Source organism: Marmota monax, unplaced genomic scaffold (genome assembly GCF_021218885.2).
Source record: "Marmota monax isolate L192 unplaced genomic scaffold, Marmota_monax_Labrador192_F-V1.1 WCK01_AAM20220418_F8-fsc00054, whole genome shotgun sequence".
In the NCBI taxonomy this organism is placed as follows: Eukaryota; Metazoa; Chordata; class Mammalia; order Rodentia; family Sciuridae; genus Marmota; species Marmota monax.
The window spans coordinates 2679280-2699254 of NW_026692145.1; the positions used below are offsets into that span (position 1 = coordinate 2679280).

At 35.5% G+C, this 19975-nt stretch overlaps 1 protein-coding gene across 10 annotated transcripts in view; it reads left to right on the forward strand.

Moving 5' to 3' along the window:
- Positions 1-19975, forward strand: part of Mbnl3 (muscleblind like splicing regulator 3) — a 124616-nt gene that overhangs the window by 92827 nt on the left and 11814 nt on the right. For 4 of the 10 annotated variants that reach the window (XM_046467859.2, XM_046467850.2, XM_046467931.2 and 1 more), the window contains 6 exons: positions 8033-8224; positions 9325-9600; positions 13182-13332; positions 15537-15572; positions 18001-18095; positions 19199-19272. In XM_046467859.2, the coding sequence (XP_046323815.1) occupies positions 8033-8224; positions 9325-9600; positions 13182-13332; positions 15537-15572; positions 18001-18095; positions 19199-19255 (807 nt within the window). In that variant the 3' untranslated portion in view covers positions 19256-19272. The remainder of the gene's footprint in view (positions 1-8032; positions 8225-9324; positions 9601-13181; positions 13333-15536; positions 15573-18000; positions 18096-19198; positions 19273-19975) is intronic. The other 6 variants (XM_046467887.2, XM_046467897.2, XM_046467878.2 and 3 more) reach the window with 6 other exon arrangements.

Sequence of the window (19975 nt, forward strand, 5' to 3'; positions counted from 1 at the left end):
TCCTCTTGGTTCCTCTGATTGGCACATTGGGTGACTAACCAGAGTTGCAGGTCCCATTGTTTTCTGGGCCCTGGCTAACTATAGAGGGCAAGAGCCAAATTATTGGCTATTTTTTCCTTGGCCCTTTTACTTCCTTGACTTTAGTCTCCAAGTTTTTAATTTAATCATTCAGCAGGACAGTTTCATCAGTGTTAAAGTAGGAATAATGGGTCATGACTTCAATATCTATAATTTTACAGTTATCCCTTCCATAGTTAATAATAATGTAATGTATATTTCAGAATAGCTACTAGAATTCTTCCCACAAATAAATGATTGTTTGAGATGATGGATATATTAACTAGCCTGATTTGATTATTGCATAATGTATAAATGTGCATAAATATATACACATAATACACAAATATATACATGTCACTGCATAACATATACATATATGTATGTGTGAATGTATTATAAAATACCTCATACTTTTCATACTGTTTGATCTAACATTTCCCATCTTTAAAAAAAATTATTTAGGAGTGGCCATCTGCCTGAAGTATACCTCAGGAAAGAGAGAGAAGCTAATGTACATTCCATCACTTTGACACTGCTTTTGAAAGTACTTTTGTTTTATTTTGTTTCTGTTTTTCTTGTTATGCACTGTGATGTTCAAATTGGACTTTATTTTGCTACCCCAAAATTAATCTCAATATAGTTACAATATATTAGGAATCACTTTTCATTCAATTCAGTGTATATTTATTGAGCATACACTCTATACCAGACATTAAATGGATAGGAGGTGGATAAAAATAATGAACACAAAATAGGCTGTACCATCTACAAATTTATGATCTAATAGTAATGAGGTATTGAATTAGTATTTTTGTGGACCTCTTAATTTCTTATTTGTACCTATTGTCCCATATTCTTAGAGCTATGGGCTTTTCTTTATTCCATATTAGACCTATCTTTCAAATAGCCATGTACAATTTTGTTGTAGTTTTTGTTGTTTTGGTGATGATGGTGTTGGTCCAACCCCTGATAATTTTAACTTATACCTCCTATTTATCCTGGACTTGCATTGATATGTTTATAAATAGTGTCCAGGTTTCCTGTATGTTCCTTACTATAGTAAGTTCTTCCCATTTTCCCCCACAAAATCCACATTTTGTTTCACATTCTTTGTTAACAAGCTAATTTTTTTATTATTTTTGGTGCTAGAGATGGAACCCAGGGGCTTCATGCATGTGAGGGGTGCACCCTACCACTAGCCTACAATTTGGTTAAAAATGCTATCAAGGTATGAGTGATACATCAAAAAAGCTGTACATATTTATTATGTACAACAATAAATCAGAGCTTAGAGACAAGCATACACTTGTGAAATTACCACAATCCATGCCACAAATTTGATTTTTAAAGTAGTTTTCCTTTCCTACATGGTGGTCATTAACAAATCATTTTTAGATCAGGTCTGGTTTTCTCCTCAAAACAGTCAAATTTGCTTTGCTTATGAGGTCTCAAAACTTCCTCCTGAGGAAGAAGTCATTTGCCCTCTTCCTATGCTGATCTGTTTTTAGGTACTCAATTATAATCCCAAGTATTCTATTGTAGCTTTTCCTTCCACCAAATAAGGGTAGATCAGAACCATGGTTTGTACTCTTTTTTATGCTATTCTTCACACCTCTTGTACCCACAGTAATATATTTATATTTCATCTGTTTGCCTACATTTAATTCTTCCTCTTACTTGAAGACATCTGTGATTATTAAAGTCAGAAGAGCTAGTTCTAGGTGAGGGCAATTATTTACTTTAGACCCTTGAACTTTTTTCTTATACTCTAGGACCACAATGACTTATTATTCATTAGCAAGTATGATTGGTACATAAACACCACTCTCAGTTTGCATCAGTTTATAAAGCTAACTCTCAATTATTGAGGGACCAGTTAACTAGCCTAGAGGTTATGTGGGACTCCTGCAGCCAGCTTTTGGGATACTTCAGTCCTCATAGACCATCACTCAAAGAATATGGAAATTACCAAGTAAAAACTGTGGGGGAAAAAAGATTACTCAGTTGTGCTCCATGTGAAAAGTTGGAAAAGTTTGATAGAAGTTAAAGTTATGCATTTCAATATGCTTTAAAATTATCAAAGGATAAAAGTAAACCCAATGATGTTTAAAGAGGCTTGCTCTCTTTTATAATATATAAATGCTTGTGAATGAACAGTAAAACAAAGGTATTATGAGTGCTAGTAAAATTTAAGAGTGCTATTTTTCTGGTATTAAAATCAAGTCAAGAAATTGTTACCAAATGTTTATCCTTCCATAAAAGAAAATGTTTAGTCATCCACCTCTAGATAGGAGCTCAGAGAAGGAAGGCCCAGTTATTCCATGGACTTCATTCTAGGATGCCATTTAAGGGACTTAAAGTATTTTCCATTCATCCATCAGTAATTGTTTATGATCTCAGATATTATTGAGGTAACTAAAAATAGATATATTCTGTTAGGAAGACACAAAGATCAATTCATCATAAATGCAGAATTTTCATATCTTTTAAAAAATATTTATTTTTTAGTTGGACACAATATCTTTATTTTTATTTATTTTTATGTGGTGCTGAGGATCGAACCCAGGACCTTGCATATGCTAGGCAAGCACTCTACCGCTGAGCCACAACCCCAGCCCCCAGAATTTTTATATCTTTATGGTAGCTTGAAGAATAATGTTTTAAGTTATAAGTTAGTGTCCCTAATATGTGTGTAAACTAGATATATTTTTGGGAGGCATAGTTTTTTAAATTTGTTTATTTTAAAAATCTTTAATTGACACATGATATTTGTACATATTTATGAGATACAGTACAATAATGCAATTTATGCCTAGAATTATAATGATGAAATCAGTGTAAATTAGCATTTCCTTCTCTAATATTTATCATTTCTTTCATTGGGAATCTTCAGACTCTTCTAGTTACTTTGACAAATATCATAAATTGTTGCAGACCGTAGTTACTCAGATTATTATATCAAGGAGATACCTGCACTTCCATGTTGACTGCAGCAGTATTCACAATAGCCAAGATATGGAATTAATCATGGTGTCCATCAACACATAAATGGATAAAGAAGCTTAATATTTCTCTGAATTGTTTTATAATTCAAGGGAGCTACAGAACACTTTAAGGCAAATATGCAGTGGCTCCTAAAGTTTTACCTTTATAGGATTCCAAGTACTCTTTTCCCATTGTCAATCACTGAGGAGTGATCTATACAGATCTATACAGTTGAAAACCTTATTTAATGTCTGCTTAAAAGAACATGCTCATGAATATCAGCCAAACTTCTTCAACTTGTAGAATCTTGCCAAAGATATTAAATTTTCGCATCAGCGGATTTATGTATAATTGATGCTTTACTCCAGAAGTTGTAGTATTTTACATTTTGGAATCCTCTAGAACCAAATACAGTGAGCTTTTCTATAAATGGCTATATAGTAAATATTCTTTATGGGAAAAGAAGATATTGAATAGGTACCTATACGAAACGAGAGAGAACAAGTATCTACAATTTTTTATTACACAGGTCTAACTGATGAACACAGCTTCATCTGTAGATAGGCATTAAAACAAGAATTTCATATAATTTTCATGTGCTACTAAATATTATTATTCTTTTAATTTTTTCAACCATTTAAAACTATAAAAAAACAGGTTACTGGCCATACAAAAACAAGGGCAGTCCATATTTGGCCCAGGGGTCCTAGATTGTGGATCCTTACTCTAGAGCATTTAGCTGTTGCTGCTGGTTCCTCCTCTTCTTCTTCTTCTTCTTCTTCTTCTTCTTCTTCTTCTTCTTCTTCCTTCTTCCTTCTTCCTTCTTCCTTCATTTTTTTAGTTGTAGATGGACATAATACCTTTATTTCATTTATTTATTTATTTATTTTTATGGAGTGCTGAAGATCAAACCCAGTGCCTCACACACGTTAGGAAAGCCCTCTACCACTGAGCCACAACCCCAGCCCCAGCATTTAGCTTCTTAATCACTAAGTAATCCATAACTATGCACCAGGGGTGAGTATCTTGGGGTCCTTGAACTTCCTAAGGTCATGTGAAATATTTTGTAAACACATGAGTATTTCTGTGAATAGGGTCTGCAGCTTTAATCTGACTCTTAGAGAAGTCTGAGACTAGAAAAGGATTAGAAACCACTGTACTGAAGACATTTCATTAATTTTTAGGAGGCATTTCCTAAGTGCCTCATAGGTACAGTGGTAGGCACCAGGAACTCACAGGGATTCCTATCATAGGAGGTGATATGCAACAGATACTGAGGGTAAATACTTTTCATGTAATCTTATTCAAAAAGTCTGTTATCTCTGCCATTATTGTTGTTTTACAAGACTCAGAAAGATGAAAAACCTCTGGTTCTGGGAAAAGAAAAAAAAACCTTTTCACATTTTCAAGTATTTGGTGAATAACTTAGGTTCAGATTTGAATATCTGAAATACATTTAAACATCCAGATTAGTTTAGGCTTCAAAGAGAAATAAAATTCAATGTATTAAGAGCCTTTTTTCTTAGGACTGAGGGAGTAGATCTGTGGTAGAGCATGTGCTCAGCATGCACAAGGCCCTGGGTTCAATCCCCAGCCAAAAAAAAAAAAAAAAAAAAAAAAAAAACCCAACCTTTTTTCTTTGAAATAGGATTAACCCACAGATAGATTCACTTTGCTCAACTGACATCAAGGGCTATGATATAGATAGAAGCAGGATTAAGTTGCTTACTAAAGCTGAATATGTGAGTTTGCAGGCTGTTAGTCAAAGTTAAGTCCTTGAATGTTCAAATTCATGAAATGGAGTAGTTGCCCTGGGGCAGAGGTGGCGGTGAGAAAACAGAAATGTCTATTGGAAAATAAATAAGCAGCTGGGAGTTCCTGCCTCTGCCCCAGGGCTGTGAGTGGACAAACTTGCTTCTTCTCAATAAATAGTGTTATAGAAAGAAATTTATACCCAAGGAGGAAATGGTCATAAAAGCTTTGATACTGATTTTAAAATCTAAAGACAGCACAGTATAGTTCATGGTGAAATCTTTTAAAGATCTAAGTGTTTTCAGCAGCCCCCTTACACTTTGTATATAGACATTATTTAAAGCTTTTTTTCCCATATGCTTGAAGTATGTAACAGACTAAGTAAGTTAAATTTATTCCAAAGATAATAGAAGTTAATCAGGAAAATTTCCCTGGTGAGTCACCCCCAAAAGGAAAGGAAAAAATAACAGAAGTTCAGAGCTACCATAAAAAGAAGGCATTGCTCATATGTACATTAGACTTAAATATTAAATGATCATTAATTAAATTAATATTGTTAATGATTAGTGTTTTTTTTTAATCTGGGAAATTCATCCACCTCCCAATCTTTCAACAGTTTTAGTCCAATGGTTAATAGATATAATAATGGTCTTTTTCTAGTTTTGCAAAAGGCAAAAGCAAAAATTATCCAGGAAAATGGAATGGTGACTTCCGTGAGAAACTTACCACAAAAGTCCCAGAAAAAAATTAAAACAAAGAAGATTACTGTGTGGTGCAAATATAGAGTTTTTACCTTGAGATCCTTGCTGATTTTGATATAACCATGAATCATTTAGTGAAGTTTGCCTTGTTGCTGAAGCATGCTTGGGTGGCTGTTTCCAAAGGATTTCCTTCTTATGAAATAAAATAATGTCATATCAGCTAATTCCTAGAGTTTCACACCTCATTTGATGAGGCTAGAGACTTTTACATCACCTGGACTTAGTTCGGCTGGGTCAGCCCTAAGATGTTAGTCCTCAAACCTTAAACCCTCTCCCCTGACTACTTCACCAACTTTTCTGGCACCTGGTGTCACCCTTTTCCTCTTAAGCTGTCAGCCACCATGCCTTCTTCACTCACCCCAGTGAGTCTTGCCAGTTCTTTGAGGCCAAATTCTTTCTGTCCTTCATAACATATCAAACAGTTAATTTGATAAATTCAACCAAGGCAGAGTGCTAATGGAGGAGTGCTTACATGTAAATTGAATGTGGCTTGTAACAGGAGCTTCTTGGAGAGTCTGTACTGGTGAAAATTACAAGTCAGCACAGAGGTTGGGGCAGGGAATCTAGGTTGCCCCATCCAGGGTCTATGGCTTCCTAGTCTCCTGTATTTAGAGAAGTTCCAATTAGTGTGACTTAGCAAGTCTAGGCACAGCTAGGCAATATATCAGCTTTTTTTTTTTTTTAATGAAAGAAAAAGAAAGCAAGAAAGAGCACATGTGATTAGTAATACATAATGAAGGGCTGGGGATGTAGTTCAGTGGAAAAGTGCTTACCTAGCATGTGAGGGACCCTGGGTTCTATTCTCAGCACTGCCAAAAAAAAAAAAGCAATACACAATGAGACAGCAGCAATTACACAATAACTACCTTACTGAGTCACTACTAGAAATACACTACATCTCATCAGATGTATTATTCACTCATTACAGTTCAAATATTTTTAAAACTCATCATTGATTATATCTGTCAGTGATTCACTATGCATTAAGTACTTTAGAGGAGACAAGAGAAATATCAAAGAAATTATGACTACATTGATAAGTAAAGAAGTTCATGTGTGAAACAAACTGGAAAATAGCACAGTAAAGTGATAAATTATGTGGTTACAGATAATAAAGGCAATACACATATCAAGCTCTTTGAATCCAGGACTTTTAAAAATAAAAAAATCAGTAATAGCCTTTGCATTTCTAAGGCTTTTCTTTATAAGTTGTGCTCTAGTTTGTATCCACCAAGTTATCTTATCTCTTCTTGTCTAACAAGGATCCTTATAGTATTTTAGGGCCTCCTTTTGAACTATATCATCTGCCCCCCCTAGATAAACACAAGGCTGGGCAAGTCAAGATTCATTTGTGAAGTAGGACGTCTAGTTAAAGAATAAAAAAATATAATGACCATATCAATCTCATTTTAGGTAGATAGAAAAAATGGTTAAAGTACTTACTTTAAAAAAAGTTGGTACTGGGAATTGATGCCCAGGGTGCTTTACTACTGAGTTATAACCCTAGCCCATTATTATTATTATTATTACTACTAGTAGTACTACTAGTACTACTACTACTACCCGGGATTAAACAGAGGGTGCTTAACCACTGAGCCATATCCTCAGCACTTTTATTTATTTTGTTTTTGTTTTTAATTTGAGATGGGGTCTCACTAAATTTCTTAGGCCTTAATCTTGTGATACTCTTGCCTCAGCCTCCTGAATCACTGGGATCACAGGCATGCAGCCAGCCAAGTATTCACTTTTCTAACCTGCTCTTTTCTTCATCAATTCTTTGCTGTCTTCCAGACTAAGAAAAGAATCAAGGTCAGTGTTTGGTAATACAGGTGGAAACTATGGTATGAAGGGCAGCCTTAGAGCCAAGTAGTACTGATGGGTAAGAGGGAGAAGGGTGGAAAGAAGGGGGGTTTCAGGAGTACCCAAAGTCCACCGGCAGAGTACAAGCCTGTGTGAGGAGACAAGGGAGATTGTCTGTATATGTGCTGTCACTGGTAATGTGGTTTTTAAGTAAAAACAAAAGTACTGGAAAAAATACATTTGGAATGGGCTGGGGTTGCAGCTCAGTGGTAGAGCACTTGCCTTGCACACATGAGGCACTGGGTTCGATCCTCAGTACCACATAAAAATAAATAAATAAAATAAAGATATTGTGTCCGTCTACAACTAAAAAAATATTTTAAAAAATACATTTGGAACAATGAGATTTAAGTTAGTTTATTCATGGCTTAAAATCATGAAGTTTGCTTGATCAGCTTATCAATAAATTTGTTGCTTGAAGAGATTTGTTGCTTTAAAAGAAACTCCCATATAGGCATTACCAGGAGATTAAAAATAAGCCAATCAGGATAGACAATGGTAAACATTGATATGGCTTAGGAAATTCTGATATTTCTGCAAGAATATCATACTATGCGATAATAGGAAGAATCTGTTTACTTCTAACACTTCTATCCCCTCTGTTAAACATACAGGCTTCTTTTCCTGTGAATCCGTCCATTGCGGCTAATCCTGCCATGGCTTTCAATCCTTATGTACCTCATCCTGGGATGGGCCTAGTTCCTGCAGAACTTTTACCAAATACGCCTGTTCTGATTTCTGGGAATCCACCTCTCGCTTTGCCAGGAGTTGCTGGTCCAAAACTGATGCGTTCGGATAAACTGGAGGTATTTATTAAGAAATATATAAATACCTGTAAGGTGGATATTAACCTTATGTATAAAGTAACATTTTCAGAACCCAATGTGTTAAATATTTTAAATAAGTACACCCAAAGGTTTTTAGCCTATGGAGTATAATCTCAGAAAAATGTTAAACATTTTATTGCTACACTTATACCTTATTATTAAGTACATTGATTCATTGATACAGTTGGTCAAACAAAGTTTTAAGTGTACCCAGCCTAGACTATGCTATGGCATAGGAAGTCTGGGTGAGAATGCTCCTTATATTCAGGCTCCAGCTTTACAGAGTGGAATTACTGTATTTGTTAATGATCCTCTACTTACTAGAATAGTAAACTGGAAAAACAAATTTAATCTAACTCTATGATTGTAAAATGTAAAGTCATATGAATGCAGAATGTACATGAGTCTCATAGTGTTTAAACCTTTTTCTATCTTAAGAATTATGTACTATATAATTAATACTGCATAATACCTAAAGAATCAAAAAGAAGTTTTCAACAGCTTTTGGTTTACTGAAGTCCTTCCATTTTTCCTTAATTGTTGGGTTTTTTTTGTAAATTGAAATAAATGATTAGTTGATTTTGTAGAAAGTTAGCTCCATTGACAGCCCCTTAAATGCCTGGTGATGTACTGCAATGGAATCTGATTGTACATGTAACTCAATCATGGTTCACAAGTTGGCCTTGGAAAACTACCAGTGTGTTGCTGTGTGATAAAGACTCATCTTGAATCTTAAAAAAACTAATTACACTTGAGGCTGTGTATTAACTGGAGGATTAAAATCAGTTTCCCATAATACTTTCAGATACAAGTTTAGGTCAGTGTAAGGAAAATAGAAAAACTTTCCTTTGTGGAGGATGGAATTTTTTCAAAAATGCATTGTCTGTGTTTCCGTCCTATAGTGAATACGGCTTTTGATTAGCCTTCATCTTTTCAGATTTTCCTTAAGTAAATGACAAAATGTATATAATTATCCTTGCATGCATTGGCAAAGCAAATAAAAGCCAACCACCTTCCAGTCATCATACTGATATGTGTGTGTGTGTCTGTGTCTGTGTTTTTGTGTTTTCTTCTTTAAGGTTTGCCGTGAATTTCAGCGTGGGAATTGTACCCGGGGGGAGAACGATTGCCGCTATGCTCACCCTACAGATGTTTCCATGATTGAAGTGAGCGATAATACTGTGACAATCTGCATGGATTACATCAAAGGTCGATGCTCCCGGGAGAAATGCAAGTACTTTCATCCTCCCGCACACTTGCAAGCCAAACTCAAGGCAGCTCATCACCAGATGAACCACTCGGCTGCCACGGCGATGGTAAGAGCAGACCAGCAGTTGCAGCCTCTCCATTTTGGGGTAAATGATTTATCAAATCAATTTGTCAAATATTCTATAACCATAATGTTGGATAGTCATGAGTGTATCTTAATATGAACAGTCAAGGTTATAAGCTAGATAAAAAAGAACCTATTTATTCTACTTTATTTACTAAGATTTTCTAAAGGTAATTATTTAAAAGCTTTAGTAATGATTTTAACCTACTGTGGCTCTTTCTCCCATTTTCAGAGAAAGGGCGAACTCTATGATTTAAGCAGTAAATTGTTTTTGAGTGCTTTTTATAGTCTAACTACCCTTAATATCCCAGAAAGGCGGAAAGTTGCCTCTGCTCTGTGAACCACTTTTGAGGGCACTTTGCCACTCACGTCCTTAATGCCTTTCAGAACAGAGTACTTGAAAGATGGGATATTAAGTAGGTTCTAATTTCCTAAAGGTTAAGGTTACCTTTCCTTTCTGGAGGCCTGGTGTAGGCAAAGGAGAAGACAAAAGACAGAAGCCTACTAAGGCTATGGGGAGATTTCCTCAGGACTAAGAGAGGCCTGGCTTTTGTATTGCCCTAGTAAGTCAGTTTTGGGGAAAATATAGTTCTACATAATAACACTGAAAGGTTCCTCAAGTATGTCTCAGCTGTCTATTAAATGTTCCACTTGCTGTTTATTTCTTTGGACAACTGGAACTTTCCTCATGTAATAGGGTATAACAGCCCAAGATCTCAATACTCATCTGTTTTCAGAACTGAACACATTACTTCATGAAGGATCTGAGCACCAAAGTAGAACATACTTGCTTTTTTCTTTTCATTTTTTTTTTGATCTGGGTAACATCATCTGTTAAGGAATGTTTAAAAAATCTTCATCAAATATTTTTGTCTTAAATGCTTCTGAATGAGGAACTTTTAAGCTAAGAAAATAGCAAGGAATGCAGAAGATAAGCCTTCATTTTTTTTAAGAGATAGGATCTGGCATGATGCCCAGGCTGGCCCCTAACTCCTGGGCTCAAGTGATTCTCCTGCCTTAACCTCCAAAGTAGCTGGGACCATAAATCCTTCAGGTATTTTTTGTTTTTGTTTTTGTTTTGTTTTTTCATACCAGGGATTGAACCCTCATATGCTTTATCACTGAGCAATATCCCCAGCCCTTTGTTATATTTTATTTAGATACAGAGTCTCACTGAATTGCTTTAGCCTCTAATTTGGTGAGGCTGGATCTGAACTCGTGAACCTCCTGTCTCAGCATCCCGAGCCACGGAGATTACAAGTGTGTGCTACCACGCCCAGCAGTCCTTCAGTTTTTTTTTTTTATTACTTATGTTAGAGTTACATAGAGTTAGGAAAGATGTGGGGCTATTAAAGGAGCAAGAATGCACTTGTTCCCCTAAAAAATGAACACACAAACAGGATGAACAAAAAAAATGGTTTGCTTGCACATTTATGCATCTCTCCCCATGCTTGGACATGAGACCTTCATGTTTCTGCCCATTTCTGATGATTTGAGCATGTTTGATAGAATGCATGTTACATATGAGCATCAAATTTCCATCTGGAGAGCTAAGTATTATGTAGTATGCCCTCAACTGATACTTGTGAATGTCAATATAAAATTCCTTCCTGAGTAACAGATCACAGCAGGATCTTAGTTGTAAAATCAATTTAGCCCATAAGAATTTCTTTAAGGTAAGACCAAATAAAAGGAGAGCTTTATGAAGATGTTTAATCTTTTTATAATTTTAAGGATTCAGAGTAGAAATGCTTTATAAAAGGGGAGTTTTTACCTTTTGCAGACGTATAGCTCAGGTTGACTTTGTTGAGAGCAATTTGCATACATTAAAAAAAAAACTTGGATGGACTGGGGCTGTGGCTCAGTGGTAGAGCACTTGCCTAGCATGTGTGAGGTACTGGGTTCAATCCTCAGCACCACATAAAAATACATAAATAAAATAAAGGTATAAAAAAGACTTGGAGGGTTGATAATTATTTCATCCACACTTAACTACAACTTTGGTAAGTTGGCAAGATTGTGATGAGGGCATTGAGGCCCTGGCCAGTGTTGATTATTGAGAAATACTTAATGGCAGTATAAGCACCAGCCAATCAGAACTGGGTGCTAACCTGTCAAGATAGACCCCAGCAGTAAATCAACAGTACTTCCTTGCCAGGAACCATGAATCAAATGTCCATCTAGGCCTTTCCTCAATCTGTAGTTTACTGGGCAACACAAGTTTGATTCTGATGATCATACATGCTCCTAACTTTCTAGAGAAAGGGACACCCCCCCCCCATACTAAACCAAGGGGAAATCTTTTAAATAACCTGTCCTACTCTATTGAAGTCTTCAGGTAATTCATTTTCCCTCAAAGGTGATAAAAGGCTTTCAAAATGATCAATTATGCTTTAAAGTTTATTATTTTAGTCATGATTTTGCCACGTCTTTCTCTCAGATCAGTTTGGAAATCTAAAGCTACTTGGTTTATTTTCGTCTCACTTTTTTAGGAGATGGAAATAAACTAAGAAAAAGCAGACCTGTCACACTGTGTGCACTGATAGCAGAGTCCCCAAAAGAAAAAAGAAATAGCTTTAGGCCCTTGATAGCCACAGGAATAATAAGGTCATGGCATAAGCCTTTTTGCAAGGCTAGTGACTCTGCACAGGTGTCAGTATCTCATTAAGAATTTGGAGCATACCTAATGGTTGTTGCTGGGGCATGTTTTTAAAGTAATGTGCAATTTGCTGAGGGGAAAAATATAATGTTAAACTTCTTCAATGGATCTGGAGCAGGTCTGAGTACTATAAGCACAGTGGGATTTTGAAAGAAATGTAGACATGAAAGAAGGGTTTAAAAGGCTGATAGGTTTTAGAATTAATCCTTACAGGATTTAACAAAGCAAATGGTGCATAATAAAATGCACAGTGATCCTCTATAAAACAGACCTGCATATATTTTGCTTAACTATATATCATACCCAGGTGTGTTAGGTGGCAGTGGAGGAATGATTGACTTTCTTTTTCCTTACATGTGAGTTAGGAAACATACACTTCTGGGATTTGAACCTGAGGTCTTTGTATTAATTAGATTGTGTTTTGTAGGGCCACCGTGTCAGACTCCAATCTAACAGCATCTGTTTTATCATCTGTATGCCTCGCATCTCCTAGATCCATATTGGAATTTTAACTGGCAGGATTTTCTTTGCTGCCATACCTGTTGCTTCTGCTAATCTCATTTTTACAGATTAATAGATGAGCATTTCTGTGATGTTAATTGTAAATGTATTTGCTGTAATAGTTTTCTGTTGCATCCTGTTCAAATGAGGTATCAATTAGGGATGTTGAAAAGCTTTTATTTAAAAATTAAAAAAAAAAGAAAAGCTTTTATTTTTTCCCTGGTATTTTTATCTTGTGTTTTGGCCTAACTGCTTATTCAGTGAACTACTTCATCTCTGCAGTTGGTTACCTTGCTGTGCAGCTGCTGCTTATTGAATGTCTTGCTCAATGGATACCTTTGCAGAGAATTCCCAGCCATTCATTACATAACTACTGCTTGTTTGATTTGACTATATTTTTTACTCACTCTGTTACTTGTGATTAACCCATCCCTCCCCCACAGGCCCTGCAGCCTGGTGCACTTCAACTGATACCAAAGAGAACGGCCATTGAAAAGCCCAACGGTGCCACCCCGGTCTTTAATCCAAATGTTTTCCACTGCCAACAGACTCTGGCTAACATGCAGCTCCCACAGCCGGCATTTATCCCAACAGGTGAGAACACAGCGCTGGGCACCTCAAGTTTAGTGATGTTGTGAATGTATATGATGCAAAGCAACTTTCAAAGGGCTTTCATGGGAGAAATATCCACATGCATTTTGACTGATTAGAAATAAAACAAGGCAATTATGCTTGATCTGTTAATACTTGTCAAACAACCTGTTTTTCTATGATTCTGAAAATTAATGGTTTGGAATCAAAGTAGGAGAAAGTCTTAACTTTTTTTTTTCTTCTTGTGATTGATTTGCTTGGTTTGATCTCAACTAATTCCTTGACTCTTAGGTATCACTTTCACAGACAGCACGCTGCTACCCGACAAAATAAAATAAAATAGAAAATAATTCCAGCATCAGCATTACAAAACTCTGTAGTCCATAGATTGTGATATACCAAAGGCAGTTATTTTAAAACTACCCTTAAATTTACATGAAGTATAGTATGGCACAGTATAGTATATATAAAATAAGAAGTTTTAGCTTCTAACTCCTGAACAAGTTAATATGAAATCATAGCAGTTTGTTACACTTTCTGATACTTTGTAGCATATTTTGTATTACCTCCTACATTCATCTATATTTAATAGTATAACAGTTTTTTGAGCCTAATTGAGGAGAAAATTTAAAGCCAGAATTTCATTCAAATAAATATCATATATGCAGAAAACAATTTTCTTCCAGTGGTTTTTACTTTAAGAGTAAGCATATGGTGCCTTAGGAATAAATTGAAAATACTAACCACTGAAAATAAAAATAAACTTTTTTTCCCCCAGAAAAAAATGTCCAACTTTGGAAACTATTATTAAAAGAAAATAATATCTGCTTTAAAATTCTATTTGGAAAGCCTTGCTAATTCTGAAAACATGAAGAACATGTAGAATATATACTACAACTTGGAAAAAACAGTTAATTAATAAATCAATCTGTTAATTAATTGTTTTAAAACCAATCTTTCATTACAGACCATGGACTTCTTCATGACACCATTTAAGTTACACACATTTATATAAATAGTTTCTCAGGAGGAAAAATTGAATTCTTTAGTACATTTTTACATCACTTTATAAAAAGTAACTACTGATATCTAATTGTTTTAGACTTTTCCCCAAAACCTAAGAAAAAATATGCTATGTCCACAAAGTAAAAAAGAGAATCATTGTGGGTTGAGGTAACTTTATTTCTGGTGGGTTTTCCCTTCAAGATTTTTAGTCATTTGCCAGGCATGGTAGTATATGCCTGTAGTCCCAATGGTTTGGGAGGTTTAGGCAGGAGGATCACGAGTTCAAAGCCAGCCTCAACAACTTGGTGAGGCCCTAAGCAACTCAGTAAGACCCTATCTCTAAATAAAATATTAAAAAGGGGCTGGGGATATAGCTCAATGGTCAAGTGCCTCTGTTTTTAACCACTAGTATCCCCCAATAAAAGATTTTTAGTCATTTCCTACCCATTAGATCTCTCCAGTTTGGCCGCTTCCATTTGTATTATAGAATGAGTTGCATAGCTCAGGAGTATTAGCCAAGGTGGTTGAATGTGGAAAAATATACATTGTTCACTCTACATTTCCTTTTACATTTCCTTAATCTATTGCTTTGTTTAGAAGTTAGACTTCTTTTTTTTTATGCCAGTTTTGGCCAGTATAAAATCTAGATTTACATGCAAAAAATGTGAGAAAATTTCCCTTTCCTTTAATCAATAGCAAAATGAAAAACCTCTCTGGCTGAGGTCCCTTTCTTGAGGGAAATAATCTTGTCCTATGTTCATAATGAAGTCCTCAATTTCAATGAGCTGGAGGAGGCAGTGTTAATAGTTTAATGCTCTAAATAGGAAAATAGGCACCAGATACAGATATTGAAGCATGTTTTGAAAAGACTATGTGTAACAAATGAAATTTTTATGATAAAAATTACTTATGACATATTTGCCCAGAATAAATATATAATTTAAAAGAGATAATTTCTTTACAGAAAAATTAAAGTTCATTTTTTAACCTAAGAATTCAAGAATTACTTTGATTAACTGGGTTTGTCATCTTAATGCTAATCTGTAATTATAAGCATGAAGGATTACTGGATTTGCATGTGCTGATTAATTGATATTTCAAATAAAGTATCTTTCTAGTTAAAAATTCATTTCCATCTGTAAAGCCTTAATAATGAAATCTCTCTTTTCTTTACTTTCCACGCTTTTCTGCATGGTGTACAGGGCCAATACTGTGCATGGCACCCGCTTCAAGTTTTGGTAGGTTTTGTACAAAAATTCTCAACTTTTTCTAATCTAAAAAATATGTTATTCTACTGTGATTATGAAAGAGATGGGTGACAGAATGATATGATTGGTCATTTTCTGAGTATTTAACATTTACTATGGTGCTTTGTGGAACTAAAATAGTCCTATTTTGTCAAGTCCTAGGTGGTTGCCACTGTGGCCAAATACTGACCCTGCCATTTTTCTATTTCCATCCCCCAAATAATAACAACTGACATGTTTCTTTTCCTAGAGAAACTGGGCAATTTAAATACAATAGAATGGTACACTTAAAAAAAGAGAGAGAGAGAGAGGGCTGGGGATATAGCTCAGTTGGTAGATTGCTTGCCTCACATTCAGAAGGCCCAGTGTTCAATCCCCAGCACTATGAGAGAGAGAGAGAGAGAGAGAGAGAAACTGGGCAATTGTATATATAATTTTAAAAGTGTAAAATATTTCAAATGTCTAAAGTACAATGAAACAGTTCCTCCCCTAAAAGGTTATCCAGATGACCTAAGCCATTCAGTACTCGGATGTTAAGAAAGAATGACCTAAGCAAAACATTCTTCAGTGTTCTGTGCTGAAATCTGTAGTGTTCTAGGATGAAGTGCAATCTGCACAGAAACTAGACACAGCAGAATCATTTTAAAATGACTCTTTGGCAGTTATGAGATTTTTAGCAATCAGTTACGTACAGATCCTTTAGTTAGCCACTAGCCACCAACACAACCTGGTAGCCATCTCCAAGCCATTTTGCCCATCACTAATACTGAAAAGGATGAGAAAGCAACTGGGGAGTTTACAGGTCCTAAACTCCTCATAAGAAGCAGGAACAGATCAGGAGAAAATAGCTTTATTTCAATGCAGGGAGGAAAGTCCCACCCTTTACAAACCCACAATCTCATTCCTCCCATCCTTTTTGAGAGTTTGCAACAACTTGACATCCATCCCATTAGTGGAGTAGAGTAGTTACAGTCTCCAAAGGCACTAACAGGCTTATGCAGATAAAATAAAAAGGTCAAGATGATGGCCACATAGAAACAGCACTCACTACATAGTAAGTTCTGACCCCTGACAACAGGAGTGAGGCCTCTGTTATTGAGAGATTAGCTTGCCCTATAGGAATTAACAACATGTCCATTGATACTAACTGGAACATTCTATGCATACAATTAGAAGAACAGACTTCTGCAAGTTTGAGATATGTGTCTCTGTGTTGACATTTGGTGACCTGTTTCTTGGGGATGTTTCCTTGTCCTTTTACTTTCAGAGCTCTGCTTAGGAATGCAAATTGCATGCTTTAGTGCTGCTGCTTCCTGTGTAGTTGCTGTGCTCCCAAAGAGGAAATAAGATTGTTTTTCAAATCAGCATGTGAGACAATAAAGGGATAACTGTAGGTGATAGGTAGCTAGAGTTGAGTGGAAGGGATAAGTATGGAGTTTCTGTTAATAGTCATTTGGGATAACTTTTTGGTTTCCATAACATTACATGTGGCCATTCACTTTCTCAGTAGCCTTTCAGAAAGTCTGAATTCAATTAATAAAGACACAATAAGTTATCGTATACCTGCCAATCACACATCAATTTCCTGCTTGACTTTCCAAAGTAAAATGGAAATCAGAAAAACACAGAAAACTTTCAGAAAAAAAAACTAGAGAAGGCAAAGAAAAAACATCCTGAAAAAGATTTTACATTTTCTACCCATTGTAGCACTAATACTGGTTGTGAAGACAAAATTTACTATGAAGGGCTCCATGTATATGTTTGATAAATAGCCAAAGTTTCCAAGGAACTTGTCAGAGGTGTACCTAAAAATCTGCACAAATAGTCCATTGAGGTCTTCATATCTGCTCCCCTACTACATATCCACCAATTAAACTACATTTTTTATTTGCAGGCAGATCAGGTAAGTATACATAAAACTGCCCCTTTGCACTTGCAAATCCAATGGCAGTAATTCATGTCCATAAAAGTCAGTGAATTCAAACACAAATCCACAATTCCCTAATCCCCTTTAAAATGTGCAACCAGTTACTCATCTGCTTAACTAGCTTCAGATAGATAGCCTGGTAGTATTAGGTATTTTTTCTTATACATTCATTATAACCCTTTTTGAAAATTTGACCTATTGAGTCAACTACAATACAATACTGCTCAAAAACTTACTAAATGTTGAGAATGGTTCCTTTTTCCTTAATGGTAACTATAATTGGATTTCCCCTTTTCTCTTTTTAAATTTCCCTCCTCCCATGCCGTGTTGCTTTGCACTGACTGTGATTGCATGTTGCACCCTGGTGTTTCCATCATGATGATGTCACTTGGCTTGTTGCTGTGATATCTACCACACCCCATTCCATGAATGTCATCATTGCATAAATGCTCCGCCCTCCTGTGTGTCGCTTCCATGGTTTCCTACTGAAAGTGCCCATGATGCACGGTGCTACACCTACCGCTGTGTCTGCCGCAACAACACCTGCAACCAGCGTTCCCTACGCTGCAACAACTACAGGCAATCAGGTTTGGCCATTTATTTCACCTGTTCAGACCTAGAAAACTACAATATGTTGGGAAGGCACAGTGTATGCTTTTTGTATTGGCGAGAGACACTGATCCATGTATTTGCATGTTTCTTAAGCAATTGTCACATTTACAAATTTTACTTTTCTATACATTCTAAGATGCTGTATATACTTTGCCGTTCATCCCAAGGGTGATTGGTGGGATTCTATTCATTTTTAATCAGTGAACAGATGTCATTCTTGATATTCTGTAACTAATTTTTTGCTACCATACCAATCCTGAAATGTGTATACTGTACTATTTCATAAATGCTTTCTCATTGGTCAAATGAGAATTGATTTTATTTTCCTATCATTTTTTTTATTATTGTGCTTGAACTTGGACTTAGTACAATCATCACTTTTACTTTCAGATACATTGGAAAGAAAGCAAGGCATCACATTTCTTTCCAAGGCACAGATATCCTTATCATTACCCAATGATTACATCAGACATTCCGTCTCATACAAACATTAGATGTGCTTTTGTTGTTTTGATTTTCATTTTCTTTAGGTATTTTTCTGACAGAGTCACTGGCAAATTAGTAGTATTTGGGGAGTCTTGAAATTTAAGATGGTTACATATGTATGAATACTGCACAATGAATCTCCATATCATGTACATCCACAAGACTGGGCTCCTAATTAAAATAAGACATACTCCATGTTTGTATAAATATGTCAAGATTGACTCTACTGCCATTTATAGCTAAAAATAACTAAAAATAGAAAAAATAAAAATATGATAATTATTGAATAATGCTGTTCTGCCATAGCCAAGTGTTAACCATGCCCACAGACTAAAAATTCCTCTGCTACTTAAATTACAAGCATGATCACCATGAAACACACAGAGCATTAATTAATTATGGAGCAAACCACATTCTAATCTGTGCTTTGCTATTAGTGGAAATGGTTAATATGTCTAAAGTTTAAAAGTTATATCTAAGGTTTTCTGTGAAATTGATTATCATCATTGATTACCATGTCCAAGCAGTGAACAAAAGAAACAGAATTCTCTCAAGAAATCATTTTAATCTAAAATCTTTTTTACTACTGTAGATACCCCAGTTATCAATAGATGAACTGAATAGCAGCATGTTTGTTTCACAGATGTAGAAGTTACCAGTAGAACAGTAAGTTTCTTTAAGTATTAATATAAATAATATTTTTAGGTTTTATTTTTTTATTTACACAATGTATTTGCTACAGCTTTGCTAAATATTTTCATTGAAATATCACTTATGACTTAGATCTTGATGTATACATTCTAAATTTTCCAAATTGAAATGAGAAAGCAAAATGCAATTTTAATATGGAAATGACAGCTGATAACTGGGAAATACAACTTACAAATTCTGCAATGGTTGCCTGTTTTTAAAGAAGTGTGATTTGTTAGCCAAAGATACAAGTTGCTTTTGAACTCTAATTCCTAAACATTTTTATAGCTTTATTTTTTTTTATTGAAGTAAACAAAGTAGAGCCAGGGATGTAGCCCAGTGGTAGAGTGCGTGCCTAATATGTGAAGCCCTGGGTTCAATTCCCAGCACTCCCCCCAAAGTAATATTTGTTAGGAGTTAACTGAGATGATTATCTTAAAGACAGTGTCATGCTTCTCAGATGACATTGTAGAAAATAGTGCATTTACAGTCAGCTGCCTTATGTTGCTTCCCACATAAGTCACCCAGAATTGCTCCAGCTGTTTCGAGTTTTGAGTAGCATAATCAAGTGATTTAATCATTACTTTCATTGAAATCATGTTATTTTAAAATTCTTTTGCTCTTGGATTTTTCCCCTATGCCCTTGATCTCCTCTTTGCCTAGTATGGAGCCCATGGTA